The 20,437-nt window shown below is 41.5% G+C and overlaps 1 protein-coding gene and 1 non-coding gene across 2 annotated transcripts; one reads left to right on the top strand and one right to left on the bottom strand.

Moving 5' to 3' along the window:
- Positions 1–14,553: 14,553 nt before the first annotated feature.
- On the bottom strand, positions 14,554–20,187 carry LOC141587567 (uncharacterized). The gene is made up of 4 exons (XM_074409042.1): positions 19,567–20,187; positions 18,147–18,747; positions 17,015–18,062; positions 14,554–16,684 (listed from the first exon to the last, which is right to left on the bottom strand). The coding sequence occupies exons 1-4, from the start codon at positions 20,185–20,187 to the stop codon at positions 14,554–14,556; spliced, it is 4,401 nt and encodes a 1,466-aa protein (XP_074265143.1).
- Positions 19,517–19,623, top strand: LOC141589485 (small nucleolar RNA R71). The gene has a single exon (XR_012520422.1). It is a non-coding gene; the product is annotated as a small nucleolar RNA R71 (small nucleolar RNA).
- Positions 20,188–20,437: the final 250 nt, after the last annotated feature.

Raw genomic sequence — 20,437 nt, forward strand, 5'->3', positions numbered from 1 at the left:
TTGCTGTTCTGGTGTACAACACAGACTTCTTGATTGATTGTTCAACGTTCTGGTGAATCCAGTTGATCAACAGGCAGTTGGAAGTATCCCAGGCAGCTTCCTTTAGAGGATCATTAGTAGGTCTCTTAACTACACCAGTTAAGAACCCCAATTTTCTTCTGGAACAGATGGCAATCTCCATTTGTCTTTTCCATTCAAGATAATTTTCAATGCCTGGCAATTTTGTGTCCACCACGAGAGGATGAGCACATTCAGCAGGGTACAAGTACAATGGATCTGTGGGTTCCATGACTGAGGGTGTTGTTATGATGTTAATATTTTTTGTGTTTTCAGTAGTGAAGGGATTTTCCATTGCCATGGAAAAGGAGTTAAGTATTTGTAGAGAAGCAGAAGGTAAGAGATGTTAGGATGAGATTGATGAGTTTTCCAGGTTGATGAATGCCATTATATATAGGCAGAACATGGCTCTTTCATTCAATGAGTGTTACTAAATGCTCAACCATATGGTGGTTATCAGTCTCCTCATTTCAGAGCTCTGATACCATATTGAGTTTTAGTATTGATGCATTTAAGGATTAATGGTAGGAAGTAGAAGACAGTGTCAAGCATTGAATTTGAGTTGTATATTTTTGTATATCAAAATGTTACACAATACGGAGAAGCAGTTGGGATTAATAAGTACAAAGTCTGGTTATTAACCAGTGGATCAAAGCAGCAACTGGATAATAGCAAAAAGCATTGTTGAGTACTGTGATGCAAAGGACAGTGCTGTCCATACTTAGTTGTCACCAGCTGACTTTGTGTTAGCTGAGTCAGAGTCTTCTTTACAGGTTCCACAATCTCAATTCTTCCTAGTAAAAACCAGGACCGTCCTTTATCTCTAACGTCTTGTAAACCGTCGAGGGATAGCAATAATTTATTATTGTTAACATTAATTTCGCAAAGTTGAAGATGTATGTTAACGAATCGAGGGTTATCAATAATAGAGCACCAAGATTTACATACACACCTGAATCTTAATACGGTTTTAGCAGGCAACTTTGCCAAAATATGAGTCCAAACTTCGGGTGATAAGTACTTGGATTTGGGTATATGAGGCAGATGTTCGTGAAAGTCTGATGATGCTTCTGGTATCGGCTGCAAATCTGTTGAAGTTTTCCGCTTCTTCCGCTTCATCGTTTCCACAATACTATGGTTTTGAGTAAACGGCAGGTATTTGATGATAAGCGATCATGGCCTCAGGGGATTGCAAGAAGGGATTGCAGTAAATATATCAGGAACTCGGATTCATGTCCGTCTCAATTTTAAATGAGTCATTATTCCCTGGCCCTAATTCAAACCTGTTCCAATTGCCATGAAACCTGACCAATACCCGGACAGCCAGACTATTTTATTTTTCTATTACCCAATTTGACTTATTTAACTCGTTTTTTGGGTTATTCTCATTGGTACCTCTTAAGTTATCAACTTTTCTCAATGATACCCCTTCCATTTTATAATCCCCAATTATACCCCTAAACTTTCTTCTTTACTTCCAACCGTTATCATCTCTTTTCTGTCAAATTACTTTCGTTAGATATGGCCCAGCTACTACTGAGTGTACCATATACCTTCTCTTCCCAAAATTCATTCATGTTAATTCCAACATTTGATCTGCTATTCTTCCTAAGTTGTCCATAAATTTGAGTAATAGCACCATAATTCAAAATATCCTGTGAACCCAAGTCCAAATTATCCCTAGTATTCTCTTATTCTCCAAAACCCACCAAACCCATGTTCAAATTTTACACTTCCATTTTCGTGTTTGAAAACCCGGTATATTGAACCCATATCCCCACAAACCCGGAGGCAAATGATTATTATTAACGGAAATTTCTCATGGTACCCTCGAACTTTGATGGATTACACATGGTACCCCTCATTTTAAGTTTCTACATATGGTACCCCTTTGTTTACTTTTATCTTTCCCAGAATGCCCTTTGCCAAACTTCTGTCATCACTCCGTTACTCCTTTAACTAATGACCCTTTTATTTTGTTGTTTAATACACTAATAATAATACATAAAATCATCCTTGTTAATCCATTATCATTATCTTCTACAAAATTACCCCACAAAGCCTTTCACCTATCACCATATCAACCCCCATCATCACCTTCGATCATAACTGCCCACATCACCACCAACCACCAACAATAACAACAACACCAACTCACACAACATCAAACACCAGATTTGAAAATAGGAGAGTCAACGGCAGGTGGAAGGAGAAAGGATAAGAGGAAGAAGAAATGCGAAAAGGAGGAGGAGGTTGTGCGGTGGTGCGTTGGGTGTCAAATTTGGTGGTGACGGCATGGTGGTCACGGTGTTGTCGTGTGAATGGAGAGCCGAGTGAGAGGAGGGAAAGAGGAGAGAGGCGACAGTGGCGGGTCTTGGATTGGTTTGACGGTGTCGGCGTGGTGGTCAGTGAGGGAAGGGCAGATGGCGGCAGTTAAGAAGAAGATGAATGTTGATTGAAGATGATTGTAATCGATTTGGGGATTTAGGGTTGATAAGGGTGGAAATGGTGGTGGTTTTAATGGTAGCTGATTTTATTTTTTTAACGGATTGGTGGGAGGAAAAGAGGAGAGAGGCGGCAGTGGTGAGTTGTGGACTAATTCGGCGACATCAGCATGGTGGCGTCGGCGTGGTGGTGAACGAGGGCGGGGCAGGTGGCGGCAGTTAAGAAGAAAATGATGATAATTGGTGGTTGGGAGATTTAGATATTAAAGTTAGTTTAGGGTATAATAAGAGGGATTAGTGTATTAAATAACCAAAAAAAAGGGTCAGTCGTCAAATAAGTAAGGGAGTGATGACGGAAGTTTGACAAAGGGCATTTTGGGAAGGAAAAAGGTAAACACAAGGGTACCATGTGTAGAAATCTAAAAGGAGAGGTACCATGTGTAATCTGACAAAGTTCGAGGGTACCATGGGAAAAAACCGTATTATTAATTAAGTTCCAAGTCTCGAAAATTGGTACATAAACAGAGGTACCCTGTTCAAAAACGGAGGAGCCGAAAGTAGATAAGTAAGAAGCGAGGATGGTATCAGTACCAGTGGTAGCAATAATGGCACTCTCTGGTTGTTGTAAAAGCCAATGATTAGCTTCACCATTTCTTTAGTTAATTGGAAAGTTCTAGCTGCACAAACTGATGGATTCTAATTCTTCTACCTCTATTACCAACTTTTTTTTTTGTCTGTCTTTGTTTGATTTTCTATTTGGTGGGTTTGCTTTTTCATGTTGTTTGTGGTTTTTCATTCAAGGTTTTCAGCTGGTATGGGATTTGATAACAATAGGGATGGAAAATGCGAAGGTTTTTCATCAAGGTTTACGTTATATGTAGCAGTACCATATAGGTAGAGTTAACCCCAAGATAAGGGACTGAACTTTACATTTTTTTTCCATTAAGGACCCGAACTTTAATATTTTCCAGTTAAGGACCTCCTGCCCACATTTGCCGTAAATGTAACAGATTCCATTTTCACAAGTAAATGTGGGATCCATTGAAGGAAAACTTGATTTATAAAAATAATTTTTATTTTTTTTGAAGAAATGAATTTATAAATTTTCTTGCTAGCATTAATTCCTAAAAGTCTAGTTGAGAGTACTAAAATAACTAAGCTATTAGAAACTGACTTACGTATCAATCCGATTGCGTCTTTAAGGTTATGAATCCGCAATATCGACTCGTAATGTAAAAAACGTCCCATTTAACTATGACTAAAACCCGCAAAATACAAGAACATGAACGGCAATGATGAGTACAAATAATAGATAAAAAATTTTAGAAAGGAGAAAAATTGATAGAAGTTGGGGAGTAAAACATAAAGTAAACGTGAAATAAGTAACAAAAATCAAAAAGCAACACGTAAATTCCACCCTACCCATTTTATGATTCAAACAGTATAAATTCAATGGATGACTTTGATTAATGTCGGAACGGGGCTCGACCGGACTATTGCCCGGACACTGAAATTTTTATGTACATTAAAGTGAATATAGTATCATTTCGGCCCCCTTAGATCGGTTGTTGAGTGTAAGTATTCACCTACGAGATTACATGTTCATGTCTTATACCAGGTAAAACTAACCCTTTACCCAATAAGCATGATTCGGGGTCTGACATCAATTCACTAAAGAGATGCAACGCCCAACATCACCTCTTCCTTCATACTTTTTTCAACTTACGTCAGATTGCTGCCGAATGAGGCCTAATGACGATAAGCGAAAACGTTGATAAGGGCATCATGCCAACCAAGAAATTGCAGCTCCCAAGAATTGAATGGAAGACAAGCACTTGCACTGAATCAATCTATCTTATTAGAGCATTACATTGAAAAAGAAAATGACAGCTAAATTAGGTTGGAGATGGTTGTTTCGCTGTTTGTGCCATGTTGGTAATGGACTAATGGTGGAGTTCATTGTATACGGAGTATAATATATGGATGATAGTGACGAATGGGATTTAACGGCAAAGTTAACAGAGTTACTGTACAGGTCCTTACCTGGAAAATTTGGAAATTCGAGTCCTTGACTGGAAAAAAATGTAAAGTTCAGGTCCTTAAATTGCCCTTAACTCATATAGGCATATACCTTCTCTCTCCCAAAATCCACTCATTAGCTGAGTCCTAGTCTAACATAAGTAATTTGACGGAAAATAGTCATGGTAATTGACGGAAAAGAGTTATGGTAACTATTGGGAGTTAAGTATGTTATTCGAAAGATGCAGAAACAGAAGGAGAATAAAAATACCAGATGAATTATAAGCGATCAGAAAGTAAAACCCGTAAGTAGTGCCGTGGTAGAAGCCACTGCCTTGAAAACTATTTCTGAGTACGTAGTGGTGGCGATCAGCTAGTGCCGGTAGTTCCCCAAGGTTAACACTACAGTCCCCACGCAGTTCCGCCCACTCGGAACTGTGAGACTTGGAACGATAAAATCAGCAATACCCAGAAATTATGAGAGAGCAGAGAAGACGAAGAGAAGAGAAGAGAGTTTGATTTTGTGTGTAAAATGCTGTGAAGAGGTCCGAATTTATAGCCGAAAAGGTCAGTTATAGGAGCCAGAAACCGACTCCTGAAACCCAAATCCCCAATCCCGAATCCGGATCTGGGCCGGGCCGGGCTCGGGCTCGGGCACGGCGCGCGCGCATGTGCGAGCTGAATTAAGCACCTCGCAAGGCTTCCACAAAAGCCTCCCTTGACCCACTAGTGATATGGTAAGGAGGGTGGGTATATATAAACCCATAAAACTTCCTTTTCCTCACCAATGTGGGACAATTGGAAATACTTCAAAGGCAAAAAAGCCCTTATATTTTCCAACAATCCCCCACTAGGGGCGCCAGAGACAGAGAAAGAAATTTCTGGGTAAAGGAAGGATTGGATACTTAGGTATCAATATCTTTCGATTTGAATTGACACTTTAGTGAAATGAGGAAACAACTTACTTACAGCGAGAGAATATCTTGCGATTTGAATTCCTAGCTGAGCTTCGGTCGATACCCCCTACAACACATATCATACCTTCAGATTAAGATCGTTCCGCGAAAGTGAAACGCGCTCTTTTAGATCAATGCGTTTAACTTGGTATTGGCAGACATGTTCACAGGACTTCTCATAGTCTTGTGATCATCACACCTGCATAGGTGGCTCAAGTGCTTCTCAACATCACTTCTCACATGAGTCATTAAGGACCTAAGTCCAACCTGGTGTATGATCCATCAAGTGCGTCTCAAAAGCACCACCATTAAGGCTATGAATCATACAACGCCATAGGAATAGAAGCTTTAAACCTAGTCAACTCTTGACCTAAGGACTTAATCCCCATTCCCCTCGACGTATCAACGACTAGTCTCCTAGCCAGCCCTTTAGTAAAGGGATCAGCAAGATTGTTTTCGGACTTCACATAGTCCAAAGCAATCACTCCATTGTCTTGGAGTTGTCTAACTGCAGCGTGCCTTATTCGAATGTGTCTCTTTTTCGAATTGTAGACACTATTCTTTGCAACACCAATAGCGACTGCGAGTCACGGTGCGGGGAGACCGGTGTTAGCCGTCCGCCCCATCTTTGGTATATCGGCTAAAGGTTTCTCAACCATTCGGCCTCTTGTCCTGCCAACTCAAGAGCTATGAACTCAGATTCCATGGTAGAGCGTACGATACAAGTCTGTTTAGAAGACTTCCACGATATAGCACCTCCACCCATGGTAAAGACATAACCACTAGTAGAAAAAATCTCATCGTTACCTGCAACCCAGTTCGCATCACAATATCCCTCTAACACAGCAAGAAATTTACTATAATGCAAACATAAGTCAACGGTTCCTTTTAGGTACTTTAGTAAACGACGAAGAGCATTCCAGTGTTCATTACTAGGGTTATGTGTATAACGACTCAGTCTACTAACTGCATAAGCAATATCTGGTCGAGTACATTTCATTAAAAACATCACACTACCTAGGATTTTAGCATACTCTTCTTGGGAAACACTCTTGCCCAAGTTTTTACACAAGGGTACACTAGGATCATAGGGTGTTCTAGCAGGCACATCATCAAAGCAGTTAAACTTTCTCAACACTTTTTCAACATAATAAGATTGACTTAGACAGATTCCATTGGGGTTTCGGATGACCTTAACTCCTAGGATAACATCAGCTTCTCCTAAGTCCTTCATCTCAAATTGTGATGACAAAAAATCTTTGGTTTTAATTATGACCTCCAAATTATTACCAAGTATTAACATGTCATCAACATATAGGCATATAATTACACAATCAGATCCCATCATTTTTGAATAAACACATGAATCAGAATTGTTAACCACATACCCATTACTTATCAAAGTGTTGTTAAATTTCTCATACCACTGTTTAGGTGCTTGTTTCAGTCCATAAAGTGACTTGTTCAGTTTACACACTTTACTCTCTTGACCCTCAATCACAAAACCTTCAGGTTGAGACATATAGATCTTTTCCCTTAGTTCACCATTCAAAAGGCGGTTTTAACATCCATCGATGTATAACAAGGTTATGAATAGCGACTAAGGCGACAAGAGTCCTAATAGTCGAAATTTTGGTCACAGGAGAGTAAGTATCAAAATAATCAATACCCTTCTTTTGTGTAAAGCCTCTAACTACAAGTCTAGCTTTGAACCTCTCTATTGTACCGTCAGGTCTCATTTTCTTTTTAAAGACCCATTTACTTGTAATGGGTTTATTACCTTTAGGTAAATCAGTCAACTCCCAAGTCTGATTTGACACAATAGAATCAAGTTCACTTTTAATAGCATCTTTCCAAAAATTAGCATCAATGGATTTCATTGCCTCACTATAGGTTTTTGGGTCATCTTCTATTAAAAAGGCTGAAACAAACTCATCACTAGCACAAACAGTGTATCCAAGTTCAGACAACATAGTTGTATCATAATCATCACCAAAGTTCGTTGGGCATCTAGGTCTTTTACTTCTTCTAGGTTCAACAGAAACATCAATAGAAGTGCTAGCACTAGCATGTAAAGACAAATCAGAAGATGCAACAGATAAACAAGGAGATGATACAACAGTTTTCTGAAAAGGAAAAACATGCTTAAAAAATTCGGCATCTCTAGCCTCAGATATAGAACGGTCACTCAAAGACATAAATCTATAAGCATGGCTATTTTGAGCATAACCTATAAACACACAATCATAGGTCTTAGGTCCAACGGTAGGTAATTCTCTGGGGCGTGTTCTGCCGGTGGCTAGACCGGCTGCCGGTCTGCCGGCAAAACACACAGTTTACCATTTCTTCACCTCTTCTTCATGTAAAGGCAATGGGGTGCCTTTCTTGCCCCAATTTCTCTATACTTGGATCGTTTCCTACAAAAGGATACACAAGGTAACAAGTACGGGCATTGGGCACAAAATGCAAGGAAAAAACACAGAAACCGAGGCTCGATACGAGTCGGTATGCATAAAAGAAAGAGGGAATTAGAAGTAAATTAATCGTATATCAAACCTCCCCACACTTAAACCTTACTCGTCCCCGAGTAAGTCCCAAAACCAAATGTACAAAGCATTATTATGATAGATATGGAGAGTGGATGCACAATATAAGTATCACTCAACTAAACTACTACTTAAGCCGATCGAGTATTAGCGCACTCAACGCCCCTTCAAATCGCAATTTGACACCCATGAGGGGAGAGTGCCCTATTGCAAGGCAAGTTGGGTCTTGCTACAAAACTTTCGACACATTCATCATGAAAGCACGTAATCAATAAATAGAATGCATCTAACAAAATGATCCACTTTCCTCATCTAAGTGGCCGAATTTTTCAAATAACAAAACACGGTCTTGGTCGGGAGTACCGTCTCAGAAGTGCCAATTGAGGTGCCAACCCCCTAAATGTGACAAAAGCAACCCTTGTGTGACCAATACCCAAGACACAAATTCGAGAGCGGGGAAAGGGGAGAAAGGCAAGTCCGCCGAGAATTACAAAACCGACACAAGATTCAACCGAAGGACCCATGACTAAGGGGACCAAGGCAACGACATCCTCACGGTTTTCACTCGTCACTCAATGAAAGAACAAGGTGATTTTTGTGACAAATAGTAACCAAAATCACTCGACTAACTCAACTAGCGAAAACGTGCCCGCAATCTAATGTGTAAAACCGTCCTATGTCCAATGAAATGCAAACAATGGTAAAATGCACACAAAAATGAAGCAAGGGTTATAACGGGGCTAAGGAGTAGGTCGAAACGGGATTGGTGCAAGCACCGTTTGGACATGTGGAGCTCAAATCAAGAATCGTCGACACATTACATCCCATCTCTTATTGCAACACATGAGACGCGTCTATGCCCTAACATAGCATTAATGACCAATACTATGCAAAAATTGCATAAACCCAACTCAAGTAGGAAAAATTTGATAAAACTCCTTTTATTTCAACAAATGGTAACGTCTACACCGTAACAACGACTCGGTTTCCCAAGCCATGCAAAAAATGTGTAAACCCGACTCATCTTTGGAAAAACATCAATTTGCCCTTTTATTTAGCAACGGCTTTTTCTACCCCTTTAAATGATGAGTAGGGGTGTTGCTTGCCTTTTTCTTTTTCTTGACAACAAACAAATATATACAACACACAACTCATCATTTTTTTTTTTGATTTTTCATGACTTTTTCACTTTTCTATTTTGTTTTTCATTTCTTTTTCAAAACCTCTTATTTATATAAAATGCCAAATCATACCGAATTCCGACCCAAATGGATATGTATACTATCCATCACTATGCCCCAAATCACCTCCTACAACACAACTACAAAAACCGACCAATTCTTGATTAAGGGAGGGTGGTTATGGGAATGTAGCTATTTAGGTGGGTTTGCCAAATGAAAAGGCTAAGCTCAAAGAGGGTGAATCAAAAAAAAGGGAACAATGTGGGGGAGAAAACAAGGCTATTTGGCTATGTGAGGCTCATAAAAACTGATTTTTGCTTCATATCATATGCACAAGAATGTAATGCGATTTCATGATCTAAGGACGATGCGACACACTTATGCGTAGTGATGTGACACGCCTCGCGAGGAGGCCTACTCTCAAACCTAGATGAGGGCGGGGTATGAATGTACCCACCCTAGGAGGCTCTACCCTTACCTTTGAGCAGTGGCGGATGCAGGATTTCACTAAAGGGGGGGCACACCAAAAAAAAAAAAAAAAATTGCGGACAACATTTATACATTAGAATTTTAACATCGACAATACATAGTAATATAATCATAAAGAAAAAATATACCAACAAGTCCTAAACCAAATACAAACAAGCCCAAGTGCATTATTTTAGAGGGAATATCCATTTTCGACGATAGAATGTACCCAGGGCCGTCCCTGACATTTTTAGGGCCCCTGTGCAAAACAAATTCGGGAGACCCCTTCAATTTCATATATTATCGTCATGAGGGTAGTAAAAAATTAACCAAAGAGTATTATAATCTTCATTTATAAAACAGTGCGAAATTTTACATGAAATTATTTCTAAAAGTGTATAATTGTATAGATATAAAAATATATATGCTTAACAAACAATATTAATATGCAATTGGTGTATCGGACAATTATTGAATATACTAACCTAACATCCCAAGTTCGATCACTTGTAACATCATTTTGTTGAAATTAATTAAATCTACTTTAAACATATAAAAAAAAAAGGCAATCTTAACTATAACAAGATTTGAACCTGTGACCATCAGGTATGTTTGTAAATCTCTTACCACCAGACCAAGAATATCATCATGCTTTAGAAAGGGAGCTCTAATTATCTAAACATAAATTTTCAGTTTTTTTTTTTTTTTTTTTTTTTTTTTTTATCCTTCACGTGAGGGCACGTGCCCTCACTATCCCCCCCGCAAATCCGCCACTGCCTTTGAGTAGCTAAGTCGAGCCAAAGGTCTAGTCTACGGCCCTAGGTCTCACAAGATCGGTCCAAACTCATTGGTCAAGCCCTCCTTCCTCGGCTAACTAAGAGGCCACGGGCGCGAGTCACGAGGAGGGGAAAGGCACAATTGAGCACATTAGTTCATCATGGGGGTACTTGGTTCCCTTCCTTTGACCATGTTCTTCCTTAAAAACTTATTTACAAACTCAATGCAAAAAGAAAGAAATGCAACAAGTATTTACATGTGAACAAATGCATGCGGAAATTTAAACAAACATGAAATGAAACGTGCAACAAATTGGCTAATCCTAGCAGCACATCAACACCAAAATTCCAAACGGTCTCCCAAGGAGACACCCAAAGCAACAAAATTCCCATTCTCCTTCAAAATATCCAAGATACCAAAAAGAAAGAATAGTAAAAGGAGCGAGAGGTAGGAAGAATTATACCAAGCGGTCTTCTAGCTCCTTTTTGCCTCAAGTGGTCAATGTGCCATGCCAAAGGTTAGACAAAACATATATATATACAATGCAAATTTTTTTGAATTTTTCAGAAATTTTTCAATTTTTAGGCATTTTATCTAATTTATAAACATTTACAATTATAGACAAATATTCACAAGAGTGGATATTTCCCTCCCCACACTTGAGATGTACATTGTCCTCAATGGACAAAAGCATAGGGAGTGAATAAGAAAAAGAAAGGAACATATTTTTTTAATTTTTGATTTTTCAAAGGGAAAATAACATATTTTTGTGATTGTTTGATATAAGAACTCCCTCCCCACACTTATTTATTTACATTACTTCCAAATGGAAATAAATGTGTGGAGGGAATTTTAATTAAAAGACATGTTTTTTTTTTTTTTTTAGGCCCTCCCCACACTTATTTATAGACATGGGAGGGCAATTTAGTGAAATAAAATAACATGTTTTTGGTGGTTTTAATCATTTTTTTTTTCAATTTTTAGTTGGTTTTTTTTTTTTTTTTTTTTTTTTTTTTTTTTTTTTGAAAATGCAATGCAATGCATGCTCTATTCTATATGCAAAATTTAAATGACAATGCAAGTTATGCTAAGTGAATGCAATTACTAAATGTGACAATATATTACAAAATTGAAATCTAATGCAATCCTATATGATGCAACTAAATGATTTATCAACTAAATGCATGCGAAAAATTAAACGTGAATGAGAGAATTTGGATAAAAGGGAGAGATCGTACTTGTCATTTGGATTGAATATGAGGAGCATACCAAAGGCTTTGGATTGAAAAGGGAGTACAATAGGCCATCAACTCGGGGACTAAGACCCCATCTCATCATCATAATCTTCATCATTGTTATCTCCGGTAGTAAAGTCGGAGCTTTGAATCAAATCCTCGGGGTTGAAGGTGAAATTACCTCCACTACCGCCGACACCCGGGAAACCTCCCGTGAAATCCCCACTCATATTCATCACGCCGCTATCTCCTCCCGTGAAACCACCACCGGATCCCGAGGCACCCGCATCACTAGCAAAATATGGCCGAACTCCCCCTAACCATTGGGCATCATGCCCCTCCGGGCGATGCTCGGGCCTAGGGGGGAAAACAGAGGCCGCAAAGTAGTCCGGTTGGAGGTTAAAACCTCCGCGGACTATACTCCCATCCGCTCTCGGGTAATTCCCATCGGGCCAAGTGAAATAGGAGGGGTGAGGGTCCTCATAGCCCACGTAATCCCGCCGACAAAAATCATCATAGATGGGATAAGTACCGGTAGCTTGATCATAGTATATCCGGTCCAACTTTCTCCCCAAAATGTCCCTCTCACTAGCGGCTTTCGCCGTGGAAATGTCCATCCTCTCCATCCACTCGGTGAGAGATGGTGGTAAGGGAGGATAAGTAGGTTGGCCCGAGGAGGAGGACTCCCCTTGTTGAAATTGCCAAGGTGGTGGTTGGTGAGTTTGCGGCATTTGGTATTGAAGGGAGGATGGGGTGTTCACTCGACGGTCTCGTGAATAAACACGAGTAGGATTAGGGGGGGTTGGTCGGTGGGTGCCTCCGCTTGAATTGGGAGGAGGTAATCATCTTTATCTTGCTCAATCTTAACGGCGGTGACATTTGGAAGCCGGATGGAGTTCTTGTGATTGATTTGCCAATATTCAAGGCCGTCGTCGGGGTTCTCTTTGAGCCACTCAAGCTTTGTAGTCAAGTAGTGCTTTGACAAGTAAGTGTCCCCGGTTATCCAATTCATCGTAGAAAGGTCAACCGGACGGTCCATGTTACGGGCAATTCGGGTGATCATGCCACCCACATGTATCGGGACTTTGTGCCCCGGAGAACTTGCAATCTTGGATAGATTAAGGGCTAGGTAGTGAGCCACATTAATTCGGAAGGGGGTGGGTTTCGTGAACAAGTAGGACCCCAATATTTCAAGCTCGTGGGTCCTAAACACCCATGGCTCATCCACCGCAAGAACGGTGCACCCCATACATCTATGCCATACCCGAATGACGGGATTGTGGCAACTTATCGCGGGCCTTTTCACCCCAACTTGATCATCAAGGCCTGAAATCGCCTTCCATACACGGGAATAGTGAAAATCAGCGGGTGGGGTATGCGACGGTGCATTTTCCAGCCCAAAAATTTGAGCCAACCGACCCAAAGTGATGTTGTGTTCCCGGTTCATGAGTCTAAAGCTAAGGGTAGCCACCATGTTTGATTGCCGGTGTTTGGTAATCTTAAGACTACTCAAAAATTCCCAAGTAATGCGAGGGTAAGTATACTCATGCATTGTAAATATCCCCCTCATACCACACCTCGTAAATAAAGCTTCCGTCTCCCTAGCAATCCCAAGGGTAGACAAAGACGGATGATGAAGAAACTTAGTAGGGGTGAGGGGACGATTTTTGAAGAGAATAAACTTACCCTTCTGAGTTGGTGTGGCAAACTCGACTGTGGGAAAGTCCAGATCGGGGTATGTATCGGTTGCCGCTTGAGCAATCAATGCCGCTTGGTCCCTTGCTATGTCTGCTCTTGTTCTTCTTCCGGCCATCTTGATGATTGGAGGAGATTGGTGAAGGTTGGAGGAAGTTTGATTGAGTTTTAATGGAGTTAGGGTTGAAAAGGGGAAAAAATTAAGGAGGAAAGATGAAGGAGGAATGATGAAATGATTTGGAATGAAGGGGTGAGTCGTGGTTTTAATTGTGTTCTGCGGGTGCGTTTTGCCGGTTGGCGAACCGGCAGCCGGTCTGCCGGTAAAACGCACTTCCCTTTTTTCTATTTTTTCGATTTCCTTCCTCAGATAATTGACCTCGCTGCCGGTGGACCAACCGGCTGCCGGTCCACCGGCAAATCACTCTCCTCAATTAATTTTCCCATATACCAGGTGTGTTCTGCCGGTGAGCCGGCTGCCGGCCTACCGGCAAAACACACTCCTTACTCAAAAATCAACTTCCCAGGCTTCAAGGCATGAGTGTCTTGCCGGTGAGCCGGCTGCCGGCCTACCGGCAAAACACTCCTCTTCACCAATTTTCAAATTTTCCTAAGTCATCAGGTGTGTCCTGCCGGTGGGCCGGCTGCCGGCCTGCCGGCAAAACACACTCCTCATCATCAGTTCTTCGTGTATTCAGCTTTGCCAGGTGTGTTATGCTGGTGAGCCGGCTGCCGGCCTACCGGCAAAACACACCATTACTTCAATTTTTCAGCAATTATATTTGGCCTCGCTACCGGTGGACCAACCGGCTGCTGGTCCACCGGTAAAACACAACACACAGCTATTTTTCGTTGTGTTCTTCCAATTTGCTCAATTTTTTCTTCAACTCGGGATTCGATCTTTTTCATTGACCCCGGGATTCTTGTTTTCCACACTACTCCGACGCATGATGTCGGGATTTCGGGTCAACGAAAATAATGCTTGTGTTCTTCAAAAGTGACCTCCGTCACCAATCCAAATAGACAAAATACGACTCCAAAACTCTCACTACTAGTCTAGAATGCAAGCTATATACAAAGATGCATGGGTTGCCTCCCATGTAGCGCCCTTGTTTTACGTCGTAGGCTCGACCAAGTAAACAAGCCAACAATTGTCATGATGAGGACGGAAAAGAATCTTAATTCACTAGAAAGGTTTCAAGGATCTTCATTTCCTTTTGGACGGGATTGCCAACGTGATAGTGCTTTAGTCTTTGACCATTCACTTTAAAACTCCGGTCTCCTTGGCTTATCTCCACCGCCCCATGAGGGAAAGATCGGACCACGGTGAAGGGTCCGGTCCACTTCGACCTCAATTTTCCGGAAAAGAACTTCAAACGGGTATCGTATAGAAGAACCAATTCCCCCTCCTTGAACTCCCTTCTAATTATGCGCTTGTCATGAAATCTTTTCGTCCTTTCTTTGTACAACTTAGCATTTTCATAGGCTTCTAGCCTAAATTCTTCCAATTCATTCAAGTCAAGAAGTCTCTTCTCACCGGCAGTTTTTAAATCATAATTGAGATGTTTGATGGCCCAATACGCCTTGTGTTCAAGTTCAACCGGCAAATGACAAGCCTTGCCATACACCAATCGGAATGTTGAGGTACCGATCGGTGTTTTGAAGGCCGTCCGGTAAGCCCACAAAGCATCATCAATTTTCAAGGACCAATCTTTTCTTGACTTGTTGACGGTTCTTTCGAGTATAGTCTTCAACTCTCGGTTGGAAATCTCGGCTTGCCCATTAGCTTGGGGATGGTAGGCAAGACTTTTCCTTTGTTGCACTCCATACTTTTTCAACAAAGCTTCTAATGCTCTCTCTCCGAAATGAGTACCACGATCGCTAATGAGGACTCTCGGGACCCCAAACCTTGGAAAGATGACCTTTTGAAGTAGCTTGATCACTTCCTTAGCATCACAAGTCTTAGTCGGGATCGCCTCGACCCATTTGCTAACGTAGTCGACCGCCACAAGTATGTACTCATTTCCGAATGAGGATGGGAAGGGACCTTGATAATCTATCCCCCATACATCAAAAAGCTCAACCTCAAGCATGAAATTCATGGGCATTTCATGTTTCCTTGTGATGTTCCCGCTCCTTTGGCATTTGTCACATCCTTTAACATAAAAGGCAACGTCACGGAATAGAGAGGGCCAAAAGAACCCACATTGAAGCACTTTAGCGGCCGTCTTCTTGGAGCTTGCATGGCCACCACAAGGCAAGTCATGGCAATGGCTCATAATGGAGGTAGCTTCCTCTCTAGGAACACACCTTCTTATCATCCCATCGGCACAAGACTTGTACAAACATGGGTCATCCCAATAATAGTGCCTCACATCATGGAAGAACTTCTTCTTTTTGTGATAGTCGTAATCATGCGGGATTATCCCGGAAACCAAATAATTCACTATATCCGCATACCACGGTGCTTCACCCAAACTTAGGGACAACAAGTGGTCATCGGGCAAGTGATCATTGACAGGAAGCCCATTGTCAACGTTGAGGTTGATTAGCCGGGATAAATGATCGGCCACCACATTTTCAACTCCTTTCTTGTCCCTAATTTCCATGTCAAACTCTTGGAGAAGTAATATCCACCTAATCAATTGAGGCTTGGACTCCTTCTTGATGAGCAAGTGTCTCAAGGCAACATGATCGGTGAACACTATAACCTTAGCTCCCACCAAGTAGGTCCGGAACTTTTCCATTGCAAAAACCACGGCCAAGAGCTCCTTTTCCGTTGTTGAGTAATTTGTTTGAGCATCATCAAGAGTTTTGCTTGCATAATGAATTGCATGCACCTTTCCATCCTTCCTTTGGCCTAAAACCGCGCCCAAGGCATGATCGCTCGCATCACACATTAACTCAAACGGCAAGCTCCAATCCGGAGGTTGTATAATAGGAGCACTTGTCAAAGCTTCCTTCAACCTATTAAAAGCATCAAGACATCGGTTAGAGAACACGAAAGGAGTATCTTTGGCTAACAACTCGGTCAAAGGTCTCGCAATCTTAGAGAAGTCCTTGATGAAGCGGCGGTAAAAGCCCGCATGTCCAAGGAAACTTCTCACCCCCTTAACATTGGTGGGAGGTGGGAGACTAGCAATGACCTCTACCTTAGCCTTATCAACCTCTATTCCTCGGTTGGACACTATGTGCCCCAACACAACACCTTCTTGTACCATGAAATGGCACTTCTCCCAATTGAGTACAAGGTGAGCCTCTTGACATTTACTCAAAACTTTCTCCAAATTCATCAAACAATTTTCAAAACTTTTCCCAACAACCGAGAAATCATCCATGAAAACTTCCATTTCTTGTTCAATGAAATCGGAGAAAATTGACATCATAGTTCTTTGAAAAGTAGATGGAGCATTACATAGCCCAAATGGCATCCTCCTATATGCATAGGTGCCAAATGGACAAGTAAAGGTGGTCTTTTCTTGGTCACTTGGATGGATGGGGATCTGGAAAAATCCCGAATAGCCATCCAAGAAGCAAAAATAGTTGTGTTGAGCTAATCTTTCTAGCATTTGATCCATGAACGGTAAGGGGAAGTGATCCTTCCGGGTGGATTTGTTCAACTTCCTATAGTCCACACACATTCTCCACCCGGTTACCGTCCTTGTAGGAATCAATTCATTCTTGTCATTTTGCACTACCGTCATGCCTCCTTTTTTAGGAACTACATGAACCGGACTTACCCACCTACTATCCGAAATAGGATAGATAATCCCGGCATCAAGTAGCTTGAGGACCTCTTTCCTCACAACCTCTTTCATTATGGGGTTAAGCCTTCTTTGTGGCTCTATCGAGGATGCATCCTCGTTTTCAAGAGGAATTTTATGAGTACACAAAGAAGGACTAATCCCCTTGAGGTCACCAATAGTGTACCCAAGGACACCCTTGAACCTTTTGAGCAAAGAAATTAGTTTTGAGGTTTGGGTGTCATCAAGTGCACTATTGATGATGACGGGAAAGGTGGAATCATCACCTAGAAATTCATATTTCAAATAAGAGGGAAGAGGTTTAAGTTCAACCGTAGGAGGAGGCGTGGAACTCTCCTCCTTCTTACCGACTTCCAACACTTCAAATTTGGGAGCTTGTTCATGAATTGGAGCCGAATCCAACATCCATACATATGCAAGAGTCTCAACATCTTTGTCATCGACCTCATACCCACTAACAAGACAAGTTTCCAAAGGATCCATAGAGGAAGCTTTTGGGTCATGCTCCTCCATGGGATTCTCAAGAATGTCAACAATGCAACAAGTGTCACCTAGAGATGGAGCTTCCATGGACTTGTGGAGTTCAAATTCCACTCTATCTTCACCCACTTGTAAAGACAACTTGCCACTCTTTACATCGATCATAGCTCCACCGGTAGCGAGACAAGGCCGCCCCAAAATAATAGGCACATTGTAATCCTCGGGCATATCCATAACAAAGAAATCACAAGGTATGACAAGCTTCCCAACTACCAAGGGTACATCTTCAATCACACCAATGGGAAATTTGATCGAACGATCGGCAAGTTGAAGCGAAACTCTAGTTGGTTTCAAATCTCCCAAATCAAGCCTCTTGAAGATTGAAAGTGGCATGAGGCTCACACTAGCCCCCAAATCACACAATGCCCTCTTAATAGCCACCCCTTGGATAGAACAAGGGATTGAGAAGCTACCCGGGTCTTCTAACTTGTTTGGAAGCTTGTTGGTGTGAGTAAGAATAGCACTACATTCCTTGGAGAGGTTGATGGTTTGCACCTCTCCATTCTTCTTCTTCAAGGTGACAAGTTCCTTAAGAAACTTGCCATAAGATGGAATTTCGGTAATCATATCAAGGAAAGGAATAGTGACATTCATTCCCTTCAAGATCTCAACAAACTTCTCATATTTCTTTTCAATTCTAGGCTTTGCAAGCCGTTGTGGAAAGGGTACCGGTGCTACATACTCCCTTGTTGGTGGAATACATTCTTTGGCCTTAGTTGCAATAGGCTCATCTTGCTTTGGAGGATCAACCATCTCCACCTCCTTAGACTTCTCCACCACAATCTCATCTTCTTTCACAATCTCAACCGGGTGCTCTTTCACAACTTCATTAGTCACCCTCTTTCTCTTCCACTTAGGAGATTTCTCAATCTCCTCCAATTGCTTCCCACTCCTCAAAAATACCGCATTCATCTCCCTTGGGTTAACCGTATTACCCGGAAACTTCCCCGGATTTTGAGCCAATTGACTCAATTGTTGAGAAATTTGGACCACATGAGTTTCCGTAGCCTTTTGTGATGCCCGTATTTCATCATTCACCCGGTTTTGTGAGGCAATGTGGTTATCAAGCTTTGAGTCGGATTTTTGATTTGCAATAACCAATTGTTCAAAGGCTTGTTCCCAAGATGGTTTTTGAGGGGTTTGGAAGTTTTGGTTTTGTGGTTGGAAATTTTGGGTTTGTTGTTGATTGAAATTTTGCCCCTTGAAACCCCCAAAGGGTTGTTGTTGTGTGACAAATTGTTTCCCTTGGAAACCGGGTGGAATTTGTCTTTGGAATTGAGAGTTTTGATTGAACCTTTGTTGTTGTTGAGGTTGGGAAGTGGTGGGATTTTGAATGTTTTGTGAAGCATAAGATAAGAAAGGGTGAGTTCTTTTTCCATTGACAAATTGGTTGTTGCTATTATTGTTGAACCCTTGCCTTGCACTAGTTGATTCCCAAATCCCATTTACTTGCTCATAGCATTCCTCACCTAGGGGTGAAATCAAGGGACACCCAATGGGAGTATGCCCTTGTTCACCACACAACTCACAAGACAAGACTTGCCTCATATCGGAGCCTTTAGGTTTTGAATTTAGCAAAGCAACTTGTTGGGTGAGTTCATCTAGCATGCCCTTAACCTCCACATTCAAAACCGAATTAGAATCTTTACTCTTGCCCTTCCTCATTTTCCTATCACTTCCCCATTCCATAGTTCTTGAGGCCATCTCCTCAATTAATTCCTTTGCCGCTTTATGCCCCAAAATGTCTAAGGCACCTTTTCCCGATCCCGCATCCAATGAAAGCCTAAGGTCTTGAGTCAACCCTTTGTAAAAATTGTTCACTAGCTCGGCCTCGGAGATGCCATGGTGAGGGCATAACCGTTGGAGCTTCTTATACCGTTCCCATGCCTCATATAATGTCTCATCCTCTTCTTGAGTAAAGCTTTGTAGTTCACTCTTGACTTTGGCCGTTCTTGAGGGTGGGAAATACTTGTTCAAAAATGCCGAAGCCAACTCATCCCATGTCTTGAAGGAATCCGGGTCACAATTCTTCAACCAATCCTTGGCCGAACCCCTAAGAGAACGGGGGAACAACCTAAGGCGAACCGCGTCATCGGAAACCCCATTTGATTTGTACATATCACAATTTTCAAGGAAATCATTTAGATGATCATTTGGGTTCTCCAAGGGACCTCCTCCAAATTGGTTGTCTTGAACAAGGTTGAGCAAGGCATTTTTAATCTCAAAGTTATTAGCTTGAATTCGTGGCCTTTGGATGCTTGGATTGACTATGTGCTTAGGAGCCATAGTGTCTCTTATCGGAACCGGATCACCCATGGTGTTAGGTTCTTCTTCTAAAACCCCAAAAGGATTTTCAAAAACTTCGGTAGCTTCTTGGTGATTAACTTCTTCAATAGGTGGAATATCAAGTAAACCCCTTCTTCTTAGAGAATTAAGTCTTCTTGCCGTGGCTTCAATTTCGCGGTCAAGTTGATATATCGGTTGACCTCGTCTTCGTCGCCTACTCATGCAAAAGACCTAAGCACTTGAAAGAAAGGATTAGTAACAAAGGACTTAGTCTAAACTAGAACAAAAATGATTAATATCAAACCGTACTCTCCGGCAACGGCGCCAAAAACTTGATGGTCTCAAGTTAAACCTCGCAAGTGCACGATTTTATCGTTGTACACTTAAAAGGGTCGATCCCACAAGGAGTAGGTGGAGTACTAATCGTTCTAATTCACCGGTTTAGCTAAGTCGATAAATAACAAAGAGGGTA

Source organism: Silene latifolia, chromosome 6 (genome assembly GCF_048544455.1).
Source record: "Silene latifolia isolate original U9 population chromosome 6, ASM4854445v1, whole genome shotgun sequence".
Classification (NCBI taxonomy): domain Eukaryota; kingdom Viridiplantae; phylum Streptophyta; class Magnoliopsida; order Caryophyllales; family Caryophyllaceae; genus Silene; species Silene latifolia.